The 20,036-nt window shown below is 43.6% G+C and overlaps 1 protein-coding gene across 2 annotated transcripts in view; it reads left to right on the top strand.

Moving 5' to 3' along the window:
- Positions 1-20,036, top strand: part of pth1r (parathyroid hormone 1 receptor) — a 131,609-nt gene that overhangs the window by 42,852 nt on the left and 68,721 nt on the right. The window contains exons 1-2 of one of the 2 annotated variants that reach the window (XM_057857480.1): positions 9,084-9,172; positions 14,951-15,056. In XM_057857480.1, the coding sequence (XP_057713463.1) occupies positions 9,119-9,172; positions 14,951-15,056 (160 nt within the window). In that variant the 5' untranslated portion in view covers positions 9,084-9,118. Of the gene's footprint in view, positions 1-9,083; positions 9,173-14,950; positions 15,057-20,036 lie in introns of those variants that run through there. The other variant, XM_057857479.1, reaches the window with a different exon arrangement.

Here is a 20,036-nt window from a genome sequence, read left to right as displayed (position 1 = left end):
AAGTTTATTATTTGACGTGAGACCCTGCCCTCCTGCGTCAATACTACGACCGGTAGCTAGGATAGGGCCGGAAGTCACTCGTGTAAAAAATACGGTGAATCCGGTTGATTTTCAAACTAAAATGCAATCGTAACCTACTTTTTGAGTCCATCAGATCTCTTGAGTGGTAGATCGGGGCACAGTTGACTTGTCTTTGTTGATTTACTGCTGTCTTCTCTGCTATAATAATAACCAACACGGCCACGTATGCAACACAAAACCCTCCTACTACAACAAAACAAGTAGGAACTAATATTCACAAAGGAACTAAAGTTATATAACATAAAATATACAATATAAATGAATACTACATCACATTTGTAAAATATAAACACATAATAAAATAAATAATAGCCCATGTAAATAAAATACATTGAAATGAGCTAAAACACCTGTAATTAAATAATAAGAATAATACACAGATCCTGCTTACACAATTAAATTTATTAATTTCTGTGTGGCGCTTTAACTTGAGAAATTCCACCAATAGAGCTTTTGAAAACCCTTCATAAGAAAAAAAAAAAAAAGTTTCATTGTGGCATTTCATTTGTAAAATACATGTTAAAATCTTTGTCATTGGTATTGCTTTTCTCTTTAGCACAGGACTTCTTTTTTCTTCTTTCTTTCTGAAAGAAAACTGACCAATACGCGGGGTCTGAAAGGCAAATTGCTGTTGGATTACCTTTAAATACCCGCTACTTTTTGAGCAGAATTCTAGCTTTGTATAGGCTAATGTTCCTATTGTTGAAAGCACAAAAGTGTTTAATAAACAACTAGCACATTTATATTTTGCATTTTGTTTTCTTACTGTACCGAAAATGAACCAAACCGTGACCTCAAAACAGAGGTACGTACCGAACAGAGATTTTTGTTTACCGTTACACCCCTACTGTATATGCATGTAAAGGACCATTACTGTATTCAAATCATGGCAATAATGTGTAATCAATGCAAATAAATTACATTTAGATTAAGGAGATTGAAATGAGAAATGTTGCATTCCAAAAGATGTTTGCTGAACTCTCTCTGGTCCCAAAGAGTTTGTATTCTTGACACAAGGGTCAGGATCATAATAGGGATCTCCTGATGCGACTTGAATAATCACTGTCTCTCATCATAAATTCATGCAACAGTTCTTCGCTATCTACAACACAATGGAATTGGCTACATTCATGCGGATTTAGTTATCCACGCACGATTACTTTAGTCCAGCAGTGTTGATTGTCATGGTGCAGCATGATGTTTTGCTTTGAGATATACTACTTTTATTGCTTTTTAATTCAGAGCTACAAATACTTTGGATTCCTCCCACAATCTATCAAATAACTTAAGTGAAACTTCCCACCAAAAAGTCAGTCTTTGTCCATTTTAGCGCCAGTGATTGTCCTCTAATTTTGTATTTTAACTTTGACATGAATGCATTAAATACAGGATGCATATTCTCATTTCCCTGGGTGGCAAATTAAGCACCCGTTGAGCTTTTCTTTTGTAAATGTGAAATGCCACGAAGAAGTACAAAACGATGATTAAAGTGCTCCTGCTCAGAAGGTAACGGCTCATTTGTTTCCTTTCAAAATGTGACAAAGGAATCAATGCAATGATGAACGCTAAATCAGCACACTATGCCGAAGATCCTCCACTAAAGTACTCTAGTCTTTCCTACAGGTGAAAATATAGCGACCGGGTCCCGAGGGCTCAGCTGTGGAATATTCTATATTGACTTTCCTGCGCACAGTCAACAAGTAGCATCTATCCTTGTTCACCCGTGGTCGAATGTTATTCCGCATGCGGTTATTTACAGTGGGAAACCATGAGCGTCTCTATTCTGTGGAGAGTATTCAGCGTCAGTAGCAGAATGGCAATCTTTATTTCCAGGCTGAAAATAGCGAGGATGGCGGCTCAGAGTGACGTATTGTGGTTTTTTGGAGCTTCAAAATTCGTGGAGACCTCACAAAATTAGGTGATGGGTTTCTCAATTCGTACAGGAAATAACCTCCCAATGCCTTTTAGAGGTACAGGTAATAAACATGAGCAAACAGTAGCAAAATTATCATGATCATACCTTCTGTCTTTTTAAAAGCTGCTTAAATAGCATATTTCCTCAAATACTGGCAAGGCTGTATATTTACTCAAGCACAGATGATGGCTTCCCAGAAAATATCATAGAGGCCTTTATTGATCATTTAAACCATACCAAAAATCATGCTTCTAGGGCAAGTTATAATCAGTTCCCAACTTTCAACATTAAAAGACACTTTGCTACTTCTACCAACAACCCAGGTTAAACTTAGAACTTAGAAGAAGAAGAAAAAAACGGATAGGTGACTTTTTCGACTGTATTTGAATTTATAAAAAAGTGAAACTACATTGTAAAATGCGTTGGAGAAAGGATTATTTCTAGAGACGTGACCGAAAATTTGGCGCCAAAAACATTCAGCCAAAAATAGCTAACATTTTGTTTTCGGTTAAAAGACCGAAAGTTTACCACTCAATAGTGCGAAGAACCGTAGTCCTCCTGAGACGACGTCATCAAAAAACGGCAAGAAGTAACACTACCGGCTCACAGCCAACATGTCAGCAGTTTGGAAGTACAGTGGTACCTCGACATACGATCGCTTCGACACACAATATTTTGAACATCCAACGTAAAATTTGACTCACCATTTGTTTCTACCTTATTTTTCGGATTACAAGTCGCACCTGAGTATAAGTCGCACCAGCCATAAAACGGCCAACGAAGAGGAAAAAAACATAAATAAGTCGCAACGGAGTATAAGTCGCATTTTTGGGGAAAATTTACTTGATAAAATCCAACACATAGAACAGATATGTCATCTTGAAAGGCAATTTAATATAAAAATACAGTAGTGAACAACAAGCTGAATAAGTGAACAGTGCATGATTAACGAAATGTGAATATACTGTCCTCACCAGGACGCTACGGCTCGGTCCTGGCTATACAGCGAGCTAAACTCCCAAATGACGATGCTGGACGTCTGTATAATTTGCTGAATCAATTTCGTCCTCCATACTAAACACGTTTGCATCAACGTAAATAAATGATAATTAGGTGCTATTACAGCAATGACACAAATGATTAGCATGTGTTCGCTAGCATTAGCACATCGTTCAAACAGCCACACAACTGGCTCTTAGTGTCCGATCGAGGGTGGAAAACATACAACAACAACAGAAAAGATGATACACACAGGCGTTGCCTCGGTAGAGCTATTTTACAGCATAAACAATGAACGTAGGTTCGTAACCATGTTTCTCTCTCGCTAACTCGCCCACTCACTCAGAGCTGCGTAGCTGTCCATCTTCTTCTGGCGTGTCAGTGCTCTTTTTCGCGTGAACAAGTGCGAGTGGGCCCCCACGTGGGTGTGAAATTGCCACAAACTAAAAGGATGCATTTCAATATAAAAAAGTCAATAATACAATTGAACACACATTGCCAAAAGCAGAACACGAACGTGGCCATAGCTATTAAGTTATTCAGATAACTATTGCATAAAGAACATGCTAACAAGTTTACCAAACCATCAGTGTCACTCCAAAACACCAAAATAACATGTGAAATGATATCATAATGTGTTTATAATTTCACACATAAGTCGCTTCTGAGTATAAGTCGCACCCCCAGCCAAACTATGAAAAAAAACTGCGACTTATAGACCGAAAAATACGGTACATACGACGACATTCTCGAAATACGATGATTTATGACAGCACCAGGGTTTGTTTTCCCGCAAGACGGACGCAAGGCGGTTTTTCTTGTGAGAGAAATCAACATGGGTTCCAACAATGTTAGTGCAGGTGTTGAAAAAAGGAAAAAGGTGAGGCTTACTTTTGAAATGAAGATGGAAATGAAAGAAAAATATGAGCTTGGTATGCCGTCTGTGAACTGGCTCGACAACACGGCCGTAGAATGTCTACGATCTCGACGGTCCTCCTCCGACCGCCGTTCGCCAGTCTTTATACGTTACAGTGACTATTATTATTGCGGTGAAATCGCTAGAAAATTGCCAGCTTCGTCAGTTTTTTATCATTTATTTCAGAACTTGTCCAACACAACATGCCTATTGTCTGCTGAACAAAATGAAAGTAAAAAGACCTCCGTCCCTCACTCTGTCAAGTCAGCCACGTGGTGCGTTCAGGTACACGCGCAAAACACATTAGAACACCATTCGCTACATGATTACAAATATTATTATTATTATTATTATTACAGTGATACCTGGTTTTCACGATTAATGGGGACCAGAACCCACCGCGATAAGTAAAAAACCGTGAGGTAGCAACTCCAACCACAGCCCCCCCCAGCTCTTTGGATACAGGATAATTTAATAAAACATTTTGCGCGTACAGTACATTCTGTATATATTTTTTTGTGTATACAGTGCAGTACTTTGAAACATGTAAATGCAATATTAATGTATGTAAATACAGTAACTTGCATAAGATGAATAAAATGTACTCACCACACTTATGATCTTGATAAATGACGGAAAAACTGCAGTCTCATCCGTGTTAAACATCTGCTTGGGGAAGTAGCTACCCTTTTCAATTAATTTGGGAAATTGATCCTCAACGTAACAAACAGCTGTGTCATGGTCCGCCGAGGAGGCCTCCCCATGCAACGTAACGCTGCGAAGGCCAAACCTCTTTTTGGATTTCTCGAAACAGCCCTTGCTGGCACCAAACCGCAATTTTCTTCACTCGAGGCACTGGTACTAGGCGGTGGTTCATCTTTGTCGTAGTCGTCATCACTGCCATCTTCGTTCAACTCTCCTTTCAGGAATAAGTCCATCATACAGCGCTTTGGCTTTTGCCCGAATAATCCCAACAGTCCTATATCCACACTGTTAGTGCATTTTCCATTTTTACAATCCTCTTGTTGCGAGGAGTCACAACTCGCTTAGTGTCCATGGAAAGCAACACTGAGGCCGTCTTATGGATTTTCGCTTTGGCTTTTTTTATGGAGCGAACAGTTGATTCGTTTAGTCCGAATTGGCGTGCAACAGGTACATAGCTGTGGCCAACTTTAAGCATGTCCAAAAATTGAACTTTCTCGTGCACTGTCATAAATTTTCTTTTCTTCTTGAGTTCGCTAGAGCATTTAGCAGGTGGACGGCATTTTGGAGCCATTTTCAACAACGTGACAAGCACAAGAAGGCGAGCGAGAGCTGTCCCTTTCGATAGCAGCCAGGTTAAACGTCTCGGCCAATAAACCTGTGATATTCCCGAGTGATGCTGGCCAGCGAATCAGAGCGGTGGATTTTGAATTGGGCGGGCTCTCCTTGCCTTCTGCTAGAGAATGGGCAGCTTTTACGCCATACTTTCTCATGTTTTAATTTTTTTTTTTTTTTTTTTGCTGAAAAAAATCTGCGATAGACTGAGGATGCGAAATTTGAAGCGGGAAGTAGCGAGGGATAACTGTATTCCAATTTTTATTCAGAATTTATTTGTTTTGCTTTGTGTAATTGCTACAGTGCCTTGCAAAAGTATTTGGCCCCCTTGAATCTTGCAACCTTTCGCCACATTTCAGGCTTCAAACATAAAGATATGAAATTTAATTTTTTTGTCAAGAATCAACAAGTGGGACACAACCGTGAAGTAGAACAACATTTATTGGATCATTTAAACTTTTTTAACAAATAAACTGAAAAGTGGGGCGTGCAATATTATTCGGCCCCTTTACTTTCAGTGCAGCAAACTCACCCCAGAAGTTCAGTGAGGATCTCTGAATGATCCAATGTTGTCCTAAATGACCGATGATGATAAATAGAATCCACGTGTGTATAATCAAGTCTCCGTATAAATGCACCTGCTCTGTGATAGTCTCAGGGTTCTGTTTAAAGTGCAGAGAGCATTATGAAAACTAAGGAACACACCAGGCAGGTCCGAGATACTGTTGTGGAGAAGTTTAAAGCCGGATTTGGATACAAAAAGATTTCCCAAGCTTTAAACATCTCAAGGAGCACTGTGCAAGCCATCATATTGAAATGGAAGGAGCATCAGACCACTGCAAATCTACCAAGACCCGGCCGTCCTTCCAAATTTTCTTCTCAAACAAGGAGAAAACTGATCAGAGATGCAGCCAAGAGGCCCATGATCACTCTGGATGAACTGCAGAGATCTACAGCTGAGGTGGGAGAGTCTGTCCATAGGACAACAATCAGTCGTACACTGCACAAATCTGGCCTTTATGGAAGAGTGGCAAGAAGAAAGCCATTTCTCAAAGATATCCATAAAAAGTCTCGTTTAAAGTTTGCCACAAGCCACCTGGGAGACACACCAAACATGTGGAAGAAGGTGCTCTGGTCAGATGAAACCAAAATTGAACTTTTTGGCCACAATGCAAAACGATATGTTTGGCGTAAAAGCAACACAGCTCATCACCCTGAACACACCATCCCCACTGTCAAACATGGTGGTGGCAGCATCATGGTTTGGGCCTGCTTTTCTTCAGCAGGGACAGGGAAGATGGTTAAAATTGACGGGAAGATGGATGCAGCCAAATACAGGAACATTCTGGAAGAAAACCTGTTGGTATCTGCACAAGACCTGAGACTGGGACGGAGATTTATCTTCCAACAGGACAATGATCCAAAACATAAAGCCAAATCTACAATGGAATGGTTCAAAAATAAACGTATCCAGGTGTTAGAATGGCCAAGTCAAAGTCCAGACCTGAATCCAATCGAGAATCTGTGGAAAGAGCTGAAGACTGCTGTTCACAAACACTCTCCATCCAACCTCACTGAGCTCGAGCTGTTTTGCAAGGAAGAATGGGCAAGAATGTCAGTCTCTCGATGTGCAAAACTGATAGAAACATACCCCAAGCGACTTGCAGCTGTAATTGGAGCAAAAGGTGGCGCTACAAAGTATTAACGCAAGGGGGCCGAATAATATTGCACGCCCCACTTATCAGTTTTTTATTTGTTAAAAAAGTTTAAATTATCCAATAAATTTTGTTCCACTTCACGATTGTGTCCCACTTGTTGTTGATTCTTGACAAAAAATTTAAATTTTATATCTTTATTTTTGAAGCCTGAAATGTGGCGAAAGGTTGCAAGGTTCAAGGGGGCCGAATACTTTTGCAAGGCACTGTATTTGCAGTAGTACCAGCATAATTTATTAAGGATTTAGTGTAGCTTTTCGGGCTGTGGAACGAACTAATGGAATTATAATGTATTGTTCTTGAAAAATCCTGCTCGACATTCGACCATTTCGACTTACAAACAAAATCCTGGAACGAATTAGCTTCGTACGTAGAGGTACCACTGTACGTATATGAAAAACATTTTAGAATAGGCCATTCATTCAGGATGCGCCTATAGTGTGGAAAATACGGTATTTGAAAGCAGATTTTTCTTGATTTAGGTGAAAAATTACCAACTTTTAGCTGTATGGGCTTATTAAGAACAAATAGTAATATTTACTTAAAGTAAGTGGAATAATCTGACGCACTAACCTGTTAACACGTCTTTAAAACTCAAAACAAGATGGAGAAAATTATTTGACTAATGTGCATTTGGTGTGGTTTTGTACAATGATTTTATGGCACAACCACTTCCTCTGCCAGTCGCCGTTTAATTCAGCTGAGAGCGACTTCGCTCAGCTTCGTTGCCACTAGGACTCAGCCCACTTGTCTCGCTTTCGATCAATTACACTTGTTGCACTAGAAAACAGTGAATTTTATTTTAATGAGTATGAGAGCTTGTCATAGCTTTGTAAAAAGCTCTACAAGTTTCAGCGAGAATGGAATAGTTTTGTGTTGCTGTGAACTGCAGTTCCACACAAACGTACATCGAGATCTCATTTATCTTAGCAACTGGAGGAGTGACTCCCATTTTTCAAGTGTCACAAACTTCCAAGAAAGCGCATTTGTCAAGGTTTCATCGGCCGAGACGTCCACCAAACAGAATGCTACGACAACGCCGGCACCTCTGCTCTGGGAGGTGTTCAGAGAGCCACAAAATGCTCACTGCCCCCGAAACACACCCAAGATGTTTGCGTACTTGTGAGAAGGGACCATATTTCATTTCTGCCTGATCGTTTCCAAAATGAAAAAAAAAAAGACCAATGCAAAGGGCATTAATCAGGAAATAATATATATATATATATATATATATATATATATATATATATAATATATATATATAATATATATATATTTATTTTTTTAAATAAATAAAAAATTAATTGTTTACATATGTAATATTCGGCCTTTCAGAATTTCGGCCAAGTTTTTCCAGTATTTGGTTTTCGCCAAGAAATTTGCTTTCGGTATAGACAATGGAAGCAATAAGGATGGATGAAGAAGTCTGAAAGACGGGGTCACCAAGGTGGGGTATCAAACCTGGGGTGGACAACGACTACTGTACCACTGAGCCATACGACCCCACAGTATCTAATAGGTAATGACAGGTTAACGCATGTCAGCACACGGTATTAAACGTTATCTCTCAATTAAATCAACATGGATTTTGGGAGCGCATTAATTGTTCACTTTTTAACTAATTTTGTAAGTGTTTTTGCAGCTCGTTACCTCCTGTTTGTGTCTGTTCTGTCTCTCACCGTATGCTAAAATCACCTCATGGCCAAATAGATTTCCCATCACAATGTAAATGTGCACGCTGCAGAAGGTCCAAGCAATGAAATTGATTTTTCTTCACAAAGATGCACTGAGCAATAGAAAATCTTGTGCTGATGAGACTGCGCTTGTCCTGAAGCTCTTTTTTTTTTTTTTATCACTGAAACTAAATGAAAGGGGAAAAAAAAAAAGAATAACTCAACGGGAAATTCATTGCAGTGGTGGAAGAATATTGTTTGTATTTACTATTGGGTTTATGCCTCCATGATGCATAACTAACATTTTGAAATTGTCAATTGAAGTACACAGTCAAATACAGCCTCTATATCAGCTTGATAAGCGCTTCTTGCGAATGTTTTTCATGTCCCTACTTTGTGACACGCTGCGTTAAAACAACTGGTCCCTTTTAATGTGTTTTTGGTTGAAAGGCAAATCCCAAGGGCAAACGGTGAGCTTGTCAAGAGGAGCTTTAGAAACGACATGTTTCGTCTGATAGAACACCGCACCTGGAGCGCCCACATTCAAACTCGCTGTGTGAGGAAAATCTAGTTTTTGTCCCCTGTCAGATGTGATTAAAGGTCACATCCACTCATGGATATGAACTCAAGAGTAAAAGCCAAAAATATTCTGATGTTTTTTTTTTTTTTGTCTTTCATGAAATGAAATTGAATTAAAAAATACAGCTTTTTGCAGCTTTTTGCTCAAGATCTGTAGAAGAACACTTGGATTGAATAATAAATAAATAAAATACTTTTTATCCAGGCCACCTTTGTTAGGGTTGCGTGAGCAAGAGGGGATCCCAAAGCAGACACACAGGGGGTGAGAGGAGTAATCGTTTATTGGCGATCACGAGAATGTGGCTGGGGTGGATGACTTGGCTCGTGGTAGATGAGCTGGCGTAAGACGAGGAGGCTCGGAAGCAAGGCAGGCGTGGAATCCGACAAGGGGCGCGCAGAAAACAGGACCTGGGACAAGAGCAAGGAAGTCGTAAGCCAGTGAGCAAAGATATCATATAGGAATGCGAGAAACAACTGACGTAGGAAACAGACGAGTTGATCTGGCGACGAGGTGAGGCGTCCACTGGCTTTTAAAGGCTGCTGATGGTGATAGCCTGCACCTGTGGCCGCTCCACCCGTCTGACCTCCAACCTGTAATTAGGATAAAATATGCACACCTGCCGGAGGCAGTTGAGAACTCAGGAGTGAGGAGCAGAGGCCCTAACAGGACCCCCCCTCCCACGGGCGCCACCCGGCGCACGACGAAGGCGATCAGGGTGGGCGCGGTGGAAATCCCGAATGAGCGCCCGAGACAGCACCCACCGGGACGGGACCCAGGAGCGCTCCTCAGGACCATAACCCTCCCAGTCCACGAGGTACTGAAGACCCCTACCGCGGCGGCGGACATCCAACAGGCGCCGCACACGGTAAGCAGGACCCCCATCGACCGACAGAGGTGGTGGAGGGGGCGGAACAGGGGGGGACAAGGGACTCGTTGAGACAGGCTTCACGTGGGAGACATGGAAGGTAGGGTGGACACGGAAGTGGGCTGGGAGCTTGAGGCGAACGGCAGCAGGATTCACCACCTTCTCAATCACATAGGGTCCAACAAACCGGGGAGTCAACTTTGCAGACCCCGTCTTCACCGGCAAGGACTTGGATGAAAGCCACACCTGTTGGCCAACTACATAGACAGGCGCAGGCGTGCGGCGGCGGTCAGACTGCGCGCGGGACTTATCGGAGGCACGTAGGAGTGCAGAGCGTGCCTGCTCCCAGACTCTGGAGCACCGATTGACATGGCTCTGGACTGACGGGACCGCAATGTCTTGCTCCTGCGAGGGAAACAGCGGGGGTTGGTAGCCCAAAGAGCAATGGAATGGGGACATACCGGAGGAGGCGTTAGGCAGGGAGTTGTGCGCGTATTCAATCCAAGGGAGCTGGTCACTCCAAGTGTTGGGATGGGCCTGTGTGGTACAGCGGAGGGCTGCTTCGAGCTGCTGGTTTGCGCGCTCGCATTGCCCGTTGGTTTGTGGGTGGTACCCAGAAGACAGACTAACACCGATACCTAGTGCAGCACAGAAAGCCCTCCAGACCTGTGATGTGAACTGCGGTCCTCTGTCGGAGACTATGTCGACTGGGATGCCATGTAGGCGGAATACGTGGTGGGTGAGCAGATCAGATGTTTCCTTGGCTGAAGGGAGCTTGTGAAGGGGGACGAAATGGGCTGCCTTGGAGAATCTATCCACCACTGTGAGAATGACTGTGTTGCCTCTGGAAGGAGGGAGACCGGTTACGAAATCCAGGGCGATGTGTGACCAAGGGCGACTCGGGATGGGCAAGGGTCGGAGGAGTCCGGAGCTGGGTTTGGTGGATGTCTTGCTACGGGCGCAAACGGTACAGGCGAGGACAAATGATCTTGCGTCTTCTGACATGGAAGGCCACCAAAACCGCTGGCGCAGCACGGCAAGCGTCCTTCTGATGCCGGGGTGGCAAAAGAGGCGGGACGAGTGCGCCCACTCCAGCACCTGGGAACGTAGGGACTCGGGAACAAAGAGGTCAGACTGAGGGCCCTCTCGGGGGTCCGGGTGTTCACAGTGGGCTTCCTTCACCTTTTTCTCGATCTCCCACTCCATCGAGGCAAGAAAGCAGGTCTGGGGTAGGATGGGAGCGGGATCCTCCTTTGGTTCGCTGGCCTGGAACTGGCGTGAGAGGGCGTCTGGCTTGGCGTTTTTTGAACCTGGGATGTAAGACAGAGTGAAGTTGAAACGGGAGAAAAACAAGGCCCACCTCGCTTGTCGTGGGTTTAGTCTCTTTGCTGACTTCAGGTATTCAAGGTTCTTGTGATCGGTTAACACGAGGAAGGGCTGGGATGTTCCCTCCAGATGGTGGCGCCATTCTTCCAAGGCCATCTTGACTGCCAAGAGCTCTCTGTCCCCGATGCTGTAGTTTCGCTCAGCAGGAGACAGCCTCCGGGAGAAGTAAGCACATGGGTGCACCTTGCCATCAGCCGGCCGCCGTTGTGACAGAACTGCACCCACGCCAGTCTCTGAAGCGTCGACCTCTACAATGAATTGAAGAGACGGGTTAGGCGGGACCAACACAGGTGCTGAAGTGAAACGGGCCTTGAGGTCTTTGAAGGCGGAACTGGCAGCGTCAGACCAACAGAATCGTGTGGTGGTAGAGGTGAGGGCTGAGAGAGGGGCTGCAACCCTGCTGTAATTGCGGATGAACCTGCGGTAGTAGTTGGCGAATCCGAGAAAGCGCTGGAGCTGCTTTCTGTCCGAAGGGCGTGGCCACTCAAGGACCGCCGCCACTTTGGCCGGGTCCATACGAAACTGCCCTTTGCCCACAATGTGGCCAAGAAATGTTGTTTCGGCGACGTGAAACTCGCATTTCTCAGCCTTCACGAAGAGCCTGTTTTCGAGGAGACGTTGGAGGACCTGACGGACATGATCTTCGTGTTCTGAGGGGGTGCGTGAGAACACCAGGATGTCGTCGAGGTACACCACCACAAATCTGTTAATGAAGTCCCTGAGGACATCGTTGACCAGGTTCTGGAAAACTGCAGGGGCGTTTGTGAGGCCAAAAGGCATGACCAGGTATTCATAATGCCCTAAGGCCGTATTGAATGCAGTTTTCCACTCATCGCCTTCCCTGATGCGGACGAGGTGATAAGCACGGCGCAGGTCAAGCTTACTGAAAACTGTAGCGCTATAGAGGGGGGTGAATGCGGAGTCGATGAGTGGAAGAGGGTACCTGTTCTTAATGGTAATGTCGTTCAGGGCTCGATAGTCGATACAGGGCCGCAGGCCGCCATCCTTCTTGCCCACAAAGAAGAATCCTGCACCGACCGGGGAGGAGGATGGACGGATGGTACCAGTGGCCAGGGATTCGGTGATGTACTCCTCCATCGCCTCCCTCTCTGGTTCTGAAATGTTAAACAACCGACCCTTGGGAAGGGCAGCACCAGGAAGGAGATCGATGGCGCAGTCGTATGGACGGTGAGGTGGGAGCGACATGGCATGATCTTTACTAAACACCTGCCAGAGGTCATGGTAGCATTCTGGAACAGCCGACAAGTCAGGTGGCTCCACCTTCTGGACAGGATACGACGGCACTAGTGCAGATTTGAGACAATTATTGTGACAGAATTCACTCCATGCAGTCAGTTTTGGATGGGTCCAATCAATGGAGGGATTGTGTTTCCTAAGCCACGGTAACCCGAGGACCAATGGAGTGTGGGGGCTTACAAAAACAAGGAAAGCGCTCACCTCTTGGTGGTTGCCCGACAGGAGGAGCTTGATGGGCTCAGTCTTCTTGTCCACACTGAAGAGGAGCTGGCCATTGAGTGCAGTGGTCTTCAATGGAAGGGGGAGCTGGTGTGTCGCCAGCCCTAGTTGGTTAACAAGTTCGTGGTCAATAAAGTTTTCGTCTGAACCACAATCAACTAGGGCAGTAACAGTGCGTGACTGGCCCTTTAAGAAGAGGGTAGCTGTGAGCTGGAGCCGACGTGAGGAAGCATGAGACATGTGACTTACTAGTAGTCCTTGTAACGGCGGTTCTGGACGCACTGGGCAGGTGCGTAGAAAATGTCCACTCTTTCCACAATAAACACAAAGACGTGCGTCGTACCTGCGTGTGCGTTCCTCCCTGGAGAGCCTGGTACGTCCCACCTGCGTTGGCTCGGCGTTCACAGCAGGGGGAGATGTCGCCAGCGCAGCCTCAGCGGCCTTTACAGGAAGTGGAGGCGGGGGCGGAAAAGCAGCGAGGCGAGTGCGCGGGTCGCCCAGCTGTTCCATGCGTTGTCTCTTCCTCTCCCGCTGGCGATTATCGATTTGAATCGATAATCGAATCAAGTTGTCCAGAGAATCCGGCCCGTCCCGTGTGGCCAATTCATCTTTCAAGGATTCGTTCAATGCGCCGGTGAAAACCTCCTGGAGTGCTGCGTCGTTGAAGCGGCTTTCCACCGCTAACGTCCTGAACTCCACCGAGAACTCGGCGACGCTCCGAGTCCCCTGACGAACAGACATGAGCCGCTTCGCTGCTTCTCTCCCGCGGATCGGATGGTCAAAGATTTTTTTCATCTCCTCAGTAAAACTGGAGTACGTGTCACATACGGAGGAACCATTTTCCCACACTAAGGAGGCCCATTGAAGCGCAACACCCCGCAAGCAAGAGATGAGGTAGGCGATCTTTATTTTTTCCCCGTGGTACGTGGAGGGCTGTAGCTCAAACACAAGGCTACATTGTACAAGAAAGGCGCGACAAGTGCCGAGGTTGCCGTCGTAAGGAGCCGGTGCGGGGACGTGAGGCTCTCGGCCTGTAGCCAATGACGCCGGGTTACATGCGGGTATGTGGCACGAAGGGGTAGCATCGTAACCTGGGGCTGACTGGGCTAAGCGGGCTTGTGGAAGTGGTGTGAGCTGCTCTTGTATGGCTTGGAGTGAATGGGAAATGTCCGTTACCTTATTGAAGAGGAATTGTAAGGCTTGGTGGTGGTGCTGGAGGGACGTGGGCGAGGCGGCGGGATTGTCTGCGGGATCCATTTATGGCCAGATCAAACTGTTAGGGTTGCGTGAGCAAGAGGGGATCCCAAAGCAGACACACAGGGGGTGAGAGGAGTAATCGTTTATTGGCGATCACGAGAATGTGGCTGGGGTGGATGACTTGGCTCGTGGTAGATGAGCTGGCGTAAGACGAGGAGGCTCGGAAGCAAGGCAGGCGTGGAATCCGACAAGGGGCGCGCAGAAAACAGGACCTGGGACAAGAGCAAGGAAGTCGTAAGCCAGTGAGCAAAGATATCATATAGGAATGCGAGAAACAACTGACGTAGGAAACAGACGAGTTGATCTGGCGACGAGGTGAGGCGTCCACTGGCTTTTAAAGGCTGCTGATGGTGATAGCCTGCACCTGTGGCCGCTCCACCCGTCTGACCTCCAACCTGTAATTAGGATAAAATATGCACACCTGCCGGAGGCAGTTGAGAACTCAGGAGTGAGGAGCAGAGGCCCTAACAACCTTCTTGCAGTCTTTTGTAAAATTGGATACTCAAGTTCATCTGAAAAATACACCATACCATAATATTGCATAGTAGCAATTTATCACTTAAGATTGGTCAATATGTCAAAATAAATGACCCTCAAGGAGACCGATCAATAGTATGGATTTGCACATAAAGTTTCTGTCCGACAATGACGGTGTGTGAAATGAATTGGATAGACTTTACATCACACTGCTGGTAAATTATGGTGCTGTTGTTGCACTTTTGACTTGTAGTCGTCTAACTTATGATTTTTTTTTTTCTTTTACCCTGCAGGCCCATGCGGATGACGTACTCACCAAAGAAGAGCAGATAGCGCTGCTGTTCAAAGCCAGGCGCAAGTGCGAAAGCCTTGTCAAGTCGAGGCAAGGCAAACTTCCTGGTGAGTGGCGAAGCGGTGCTGGTGTTGGCAAGCAAGTTTGCATTCGTGAGCTGCCACTTCTAAAATTAATCCTCATTTACTTGTCCAGTATTATACTCTGTACTATACAGTGGCGTGCACGGACAATTTGGGGGGCAGGTGCTTAGAGGGGAAAAGAAGGGCTCCTTTTGCAGTGTATGTAAATGACAGCCTGGCTGCCTCGCTAGAACAATGTGAATTATTAAAAGAAAGAACAAAACATTGCAGATGTATGACATCATTACATATTTATTTATATATTAAAAAAATATCAAGCTATTCCAAAATAACAAGGGTAAAAAAAAAAACACTTTAGTTTTCTTTTTGTTTCCTTTCGAGGCATGACTGCAGCTGCAAGTGGGAAAAAAAAAAATACAGTCATGTGAAAAAATTAGGACACCCCATTAAATATTCAGTTCTTTACTAAGAAATGTTCACAGATCAATTTTTGATCTTGTTTTTCTTCTCTTGGAAAATAATTGGATTCAATTGCAGGTAAACAACAAAAATTAACAATGTTTTACTTATTAAACCAAATTTATCAACGAAATTGCATATTCTAACTGAGGAAAAAGTTAGGACACCCTACCACCTTATAGCTAGTGTTATCCCTTTTGGCTGAAATGTCTTCAGTGAGACGCTTTTTTTTTTGCCATCTACCAGCTTTTGACATTGGTCTGAAGAAAGTTTGGCCCACTCCTCAATGCAGAATGCTTTCAACAGTGACTGACTGTTGAAGTGAGAAAAAACACCATGGTAAGATTAAAGGAGCTGTCTGAGGCCTTCAGAAAGAAGACTGTCGACTCTTATGAGTCTGGTATGGGATGTCAAAAGATCTCAAAAGAATATAAAATCAACCATTCCACTGTCCGGAAAATAGTCTACGAGTGGAGGACACTCAAAACAAATGCCAACATGCCCAGGTCTGGCCGCCCACGAAAGTTCACTCTGAGAGCAGACCCCACCTACTGTTGATGTGAAAGTGCATGCCTCTGTAATCAAAAAGAGACTTCACAAGTTTAACCTTCATGGGAGGTGTGCAAGGAGAAAACCTTTGCTCTCCAAGAAGAACATGAAGGCCAGACTGAAGTTTGCCAGAATGAATGTAGACAAAGACCAGGACTGCTGGAATAATATTCTTTGGACAGATGAATTTAAAATGGAATTATTAGGACACCAGAAAAGAGGACATTTTTGGCATAAACCCAATACAGTATTCCAGGAAAAGAATCTCATACCAACTGTGAAGCATGGAGGTGGAAGTGTCATGGTGTGGGGATGGTTTGCTACAGCAGGACGTGGTTAGCTCACCAACATAGAATCCACCATGTATTCTATTGTGTATCAGAGGGTGCTTAAGGAACATGTGGGATCATATGTGAAAAAAATTAAAGATGAAGCGAAACTAGACCCAGCAAAATGACAATGACCCAAAACATGCCAGTAAATCCACCAAGGACTGGCTGAAAAGGAAGAAAGTCATGGAATGGCCGAGTCAAAGCCCAGATCTTAATCCTATTGAGATGCTGTGGGGTGACTTGAAACGGGCTGCAGATGCAAGAAACTCCTCAAACATCTCACAGCTGAAAGTATTTTGCGTTAAGGAGTGGGGCAAACTTTCCTCATACTGATGTCAAAGACTGGTAGATGGCTTCAAAAAGCGTCTCATTGAAGTTATTTTAGTCAAAGGGGGTAACACTAGCTGTTAGGCGGTAAGGTGTCCTAACTTTTTCCACAGTAAGAATATGCATTTTTGTTGATATATTTGGTTCAATGAGTAAAACAATGTTAATTTTTGTCGTTTACCTGCAATCTAATCACTTTCTTTGGGGTATTTTTTTTCTCTGGGGTGGCGTGGCTCAGTGGTAGAGTAGTTATCCCCCCAACCCAGAGGTTGTGGGTTCAATTCTCTGCCCTGATGAACTCGTCTAAGTGTCCTTGAGCAAGACACTGAACCCCACGTTGCTCCTGTGTCACCAGTAGGTGGATGGCGAGATAGTGTAAAGCGCTTTGAGCTCCTTGAAAGGTGGAAAAGCACTATATAACACCATAACACCATTCTTTCCCAAGGATAAAGAAAATCAAGATCAGACATTGATATGTGAACATTTCTTAATAAAGAACTGAATGTTTAATGGGGTGTCCTAATTTTACATGACTGTATATATATCTATCAAATGAGGGAGCTTACAGTTTTCTTGAAGCTTATTCACGTTCTACTACACACACTCAGTTTCACTTCGTCCAGGTGAATTTCAAAGTTACATTTTTTTATGTGCGTTTATTTTGATTCTGTTTTTTTTTTTTTTTTTTTTTCCAAGCAGCAACATACTCTCGAAGCAACCGTACTATTACTGTACTAAACATGCAAAGACATTTCAAAATATTGAGCTATAATAATATTATGTCCGTTACTAAGTGCGGCCCCTTTAAGAGACGCTCTGGACGTGTGGGCTGTGACTTAGCGGGAAACGAGCAAGTGGAGTGAGAGAAAATGCGCTGGGATCTAGTGATAGCAGTCGCACTCTGCAGCAGCCCGCTGTATTATATATTTTTTTCATTGTTGTCGCATTATAGTGAGTGAAGCCATACATAACTCCTCTCCTCTCTCAGCCGAGAGCATTACAGTATATTGTTTTAATTATTTTTCCTACCGACACTGATTGTTAGCTGGTTGCCACGTTACATCTATTAACTGATTCATGGTGAGCGGCTAGCCTAGCTTGTTTAAAAGGTGAGACTGGGCATTTGGCTAATTTAGAGAGGTGAACAGAGACAAAGGCTACTTAACCAGACAATTAGTTAAGCAACTGATGTATAGGAGGACACATACACATTACTTGTAACCTCTGCTTAGGGGCTGCAGGCGAGGGTGAGGAGAGGGCGTAGATAAAAGCTATTGTATTGTGCTGCGGCGTGTTTCCATGTTTAGAGGACAGAGGGCACTGTTACAGTGATTATGGCTGCAACGCTTGTGGGGCACACTCATTACTAACATAATAATGATCATGACTTTATAACCTTGATAAGGGCACTTGCTCGGTTAAGAGGGCAAGGGACAGTGCTTGAGCACCACCTGGTGTCTATGTGTGCACGCTAGTGATACTATGTATAATACTGTATTGTTCTATATCATATCATATTCATTGTACGACTCATTGTATACTTTGACGACGATAGACATCTAGTCCATTTGGACTGGGAGGGGCTGGCGGTAAATGACCCTCCCAGTCCAAATGGACTAGATGTCTACCGCAGTCAAAAGAAGCCAATGACTATTGAAAAAATGTTATCACATAAGTTTTTTTTTTTTTTTTTTACTGTACTCTTATTCTCATTTGCTTGGTCTATTCAGTACAAAAGTTTCATCTCCTTTTTTGGAGCTAAAATTTAAAAAATCCAGACACTATTAGGGAAAGTTAAATGTCTTTTTTGCTGGACTGCAGGATGAAACATAAATGTGTACAACATTATGTAGGCATGTCAAAGGCTAATATCCATAATGATCATGGTGTTACAAAGCAAATTTAACGGGACCCAAGGCCATCTGGGTCAATCAAATTAGAAGGCGTCTTCACATAGAACCTGGGAGGCCAGGAACAAATTAGAAAGCCATCCATCATGTCTCTTTCTATCCATCCATTATCATGAATATTTTATGTGCTTCACATGCTTTATTAAACCACCTGCCAAAGAGACTATCCAGTATTCTCTTATTGTATGTATTCAGTATCATCCATTCATCTTTTTACTTCCAGGCCATATTACACTCAACACTCAATCCTAGTTCATTACCTCATTGATCATTCATTGATCGGGTTTTCATCCCGACGATTCCTTGTAGCTCTTTTGACTCCGAAAACTGTCAGAGACTACTGCTTAGTGGAATGATATGTGACGTGATTTTTTTCGGTTGGGGGCAACTAAATGGGCTTATTGGCCCAATTCTGGATGAAACTGAATGATTGAATGATGAGTGAAGACATACATTAGGTAACATACAGGAAGTGTACTGCGGGGAGTTTTGGATGTGGACCCCAATAAACAACCACGATCAATGGGGGCAGAAAGAGCCAAAAGGATAAGTATGATATTTCAAATCAATAGCGTGTTCATTGAAAGAGGCAATGCTAAATATAAATACAATGCGACACTTGAAAAAAAAGTGACTGGCATGATGAGTATACAGTAATCTCTTTGTAATTATAATAATAATAATAATAATCAACTCTAAGGGGTAATCAGTTTCTGAAATAGAAAATTACTATAAACAAAGTCTTTCCCATACAAAGCTGTTGTTTCTTTCGTGATTCTTTTCAAGTCTTTTTTTAGGTATCAGTGCTTGCTCAGTTTTCATCCATGCACATTATCCCATTTAGTTTTGTGACACACCCACCACATGAAAAATGGGATTTTCACACACAAAGCACCAAAGCTACATGATTCCGTGAGATAGCTGGAGATAGCTTTGAATCATAAAAAGACCTTAGAAGATAGACCTTTTCTATAACTTGTGTCATATCAGTCAAGCACACATTACCTTATTATGCTTATAACCTTACACCAGCGGACACCCTTGGTCAAAGGTTTGGATGCTCTTTCTCATTCAATTCAATGAGAAAAAGTTTCAAAACATATTACTGCATGTGTAGTTGGCCTATACCTACACCTACACTCACTATAAAGGAGGACTGGTTTGTTTTTTTAATCAAAATAATAACTCTAGACACAGTGGCACATCAATTTCCGTGTCAAGCAAGTGTTGTAACTCATTTACTGCAATTTATGGCAATTTATCATACCTCTCATGATCAATGACAGCTAATGACTCAATTATCTAATAGAAGTCCACTTGTTTGTTGTCTGTGTTTTCAAATGTCTATTCCTTTTGTTTGTCACAGTTAACATGGCTATTTGTCAGCAATTTTCTGTCTTTTGTTGTATTACTTGGTTATTGTTTTA

The sequence above is a fragment of the Corythoichthys intestinalis genome, chromosome 14, assembly GCF_030265065.1.
Source record: "Corythoichthys intestinalis isolate RoL2023-P3 chromosome 14, ASM3026506v1, whole genome shotgun sequence".
In the NCBI taxonomy this organism is placed as follows: domain Eukaryota; kingdom Metazoa; phylum Chordata; class Actinopteri; order Syngnathiformes; family Syngnathidae; genus Corythoichthys; species Corythoichthys intestinalis.
This window is presented reverse-complemented; position numbering and strand designations above follow the sequence as displayed.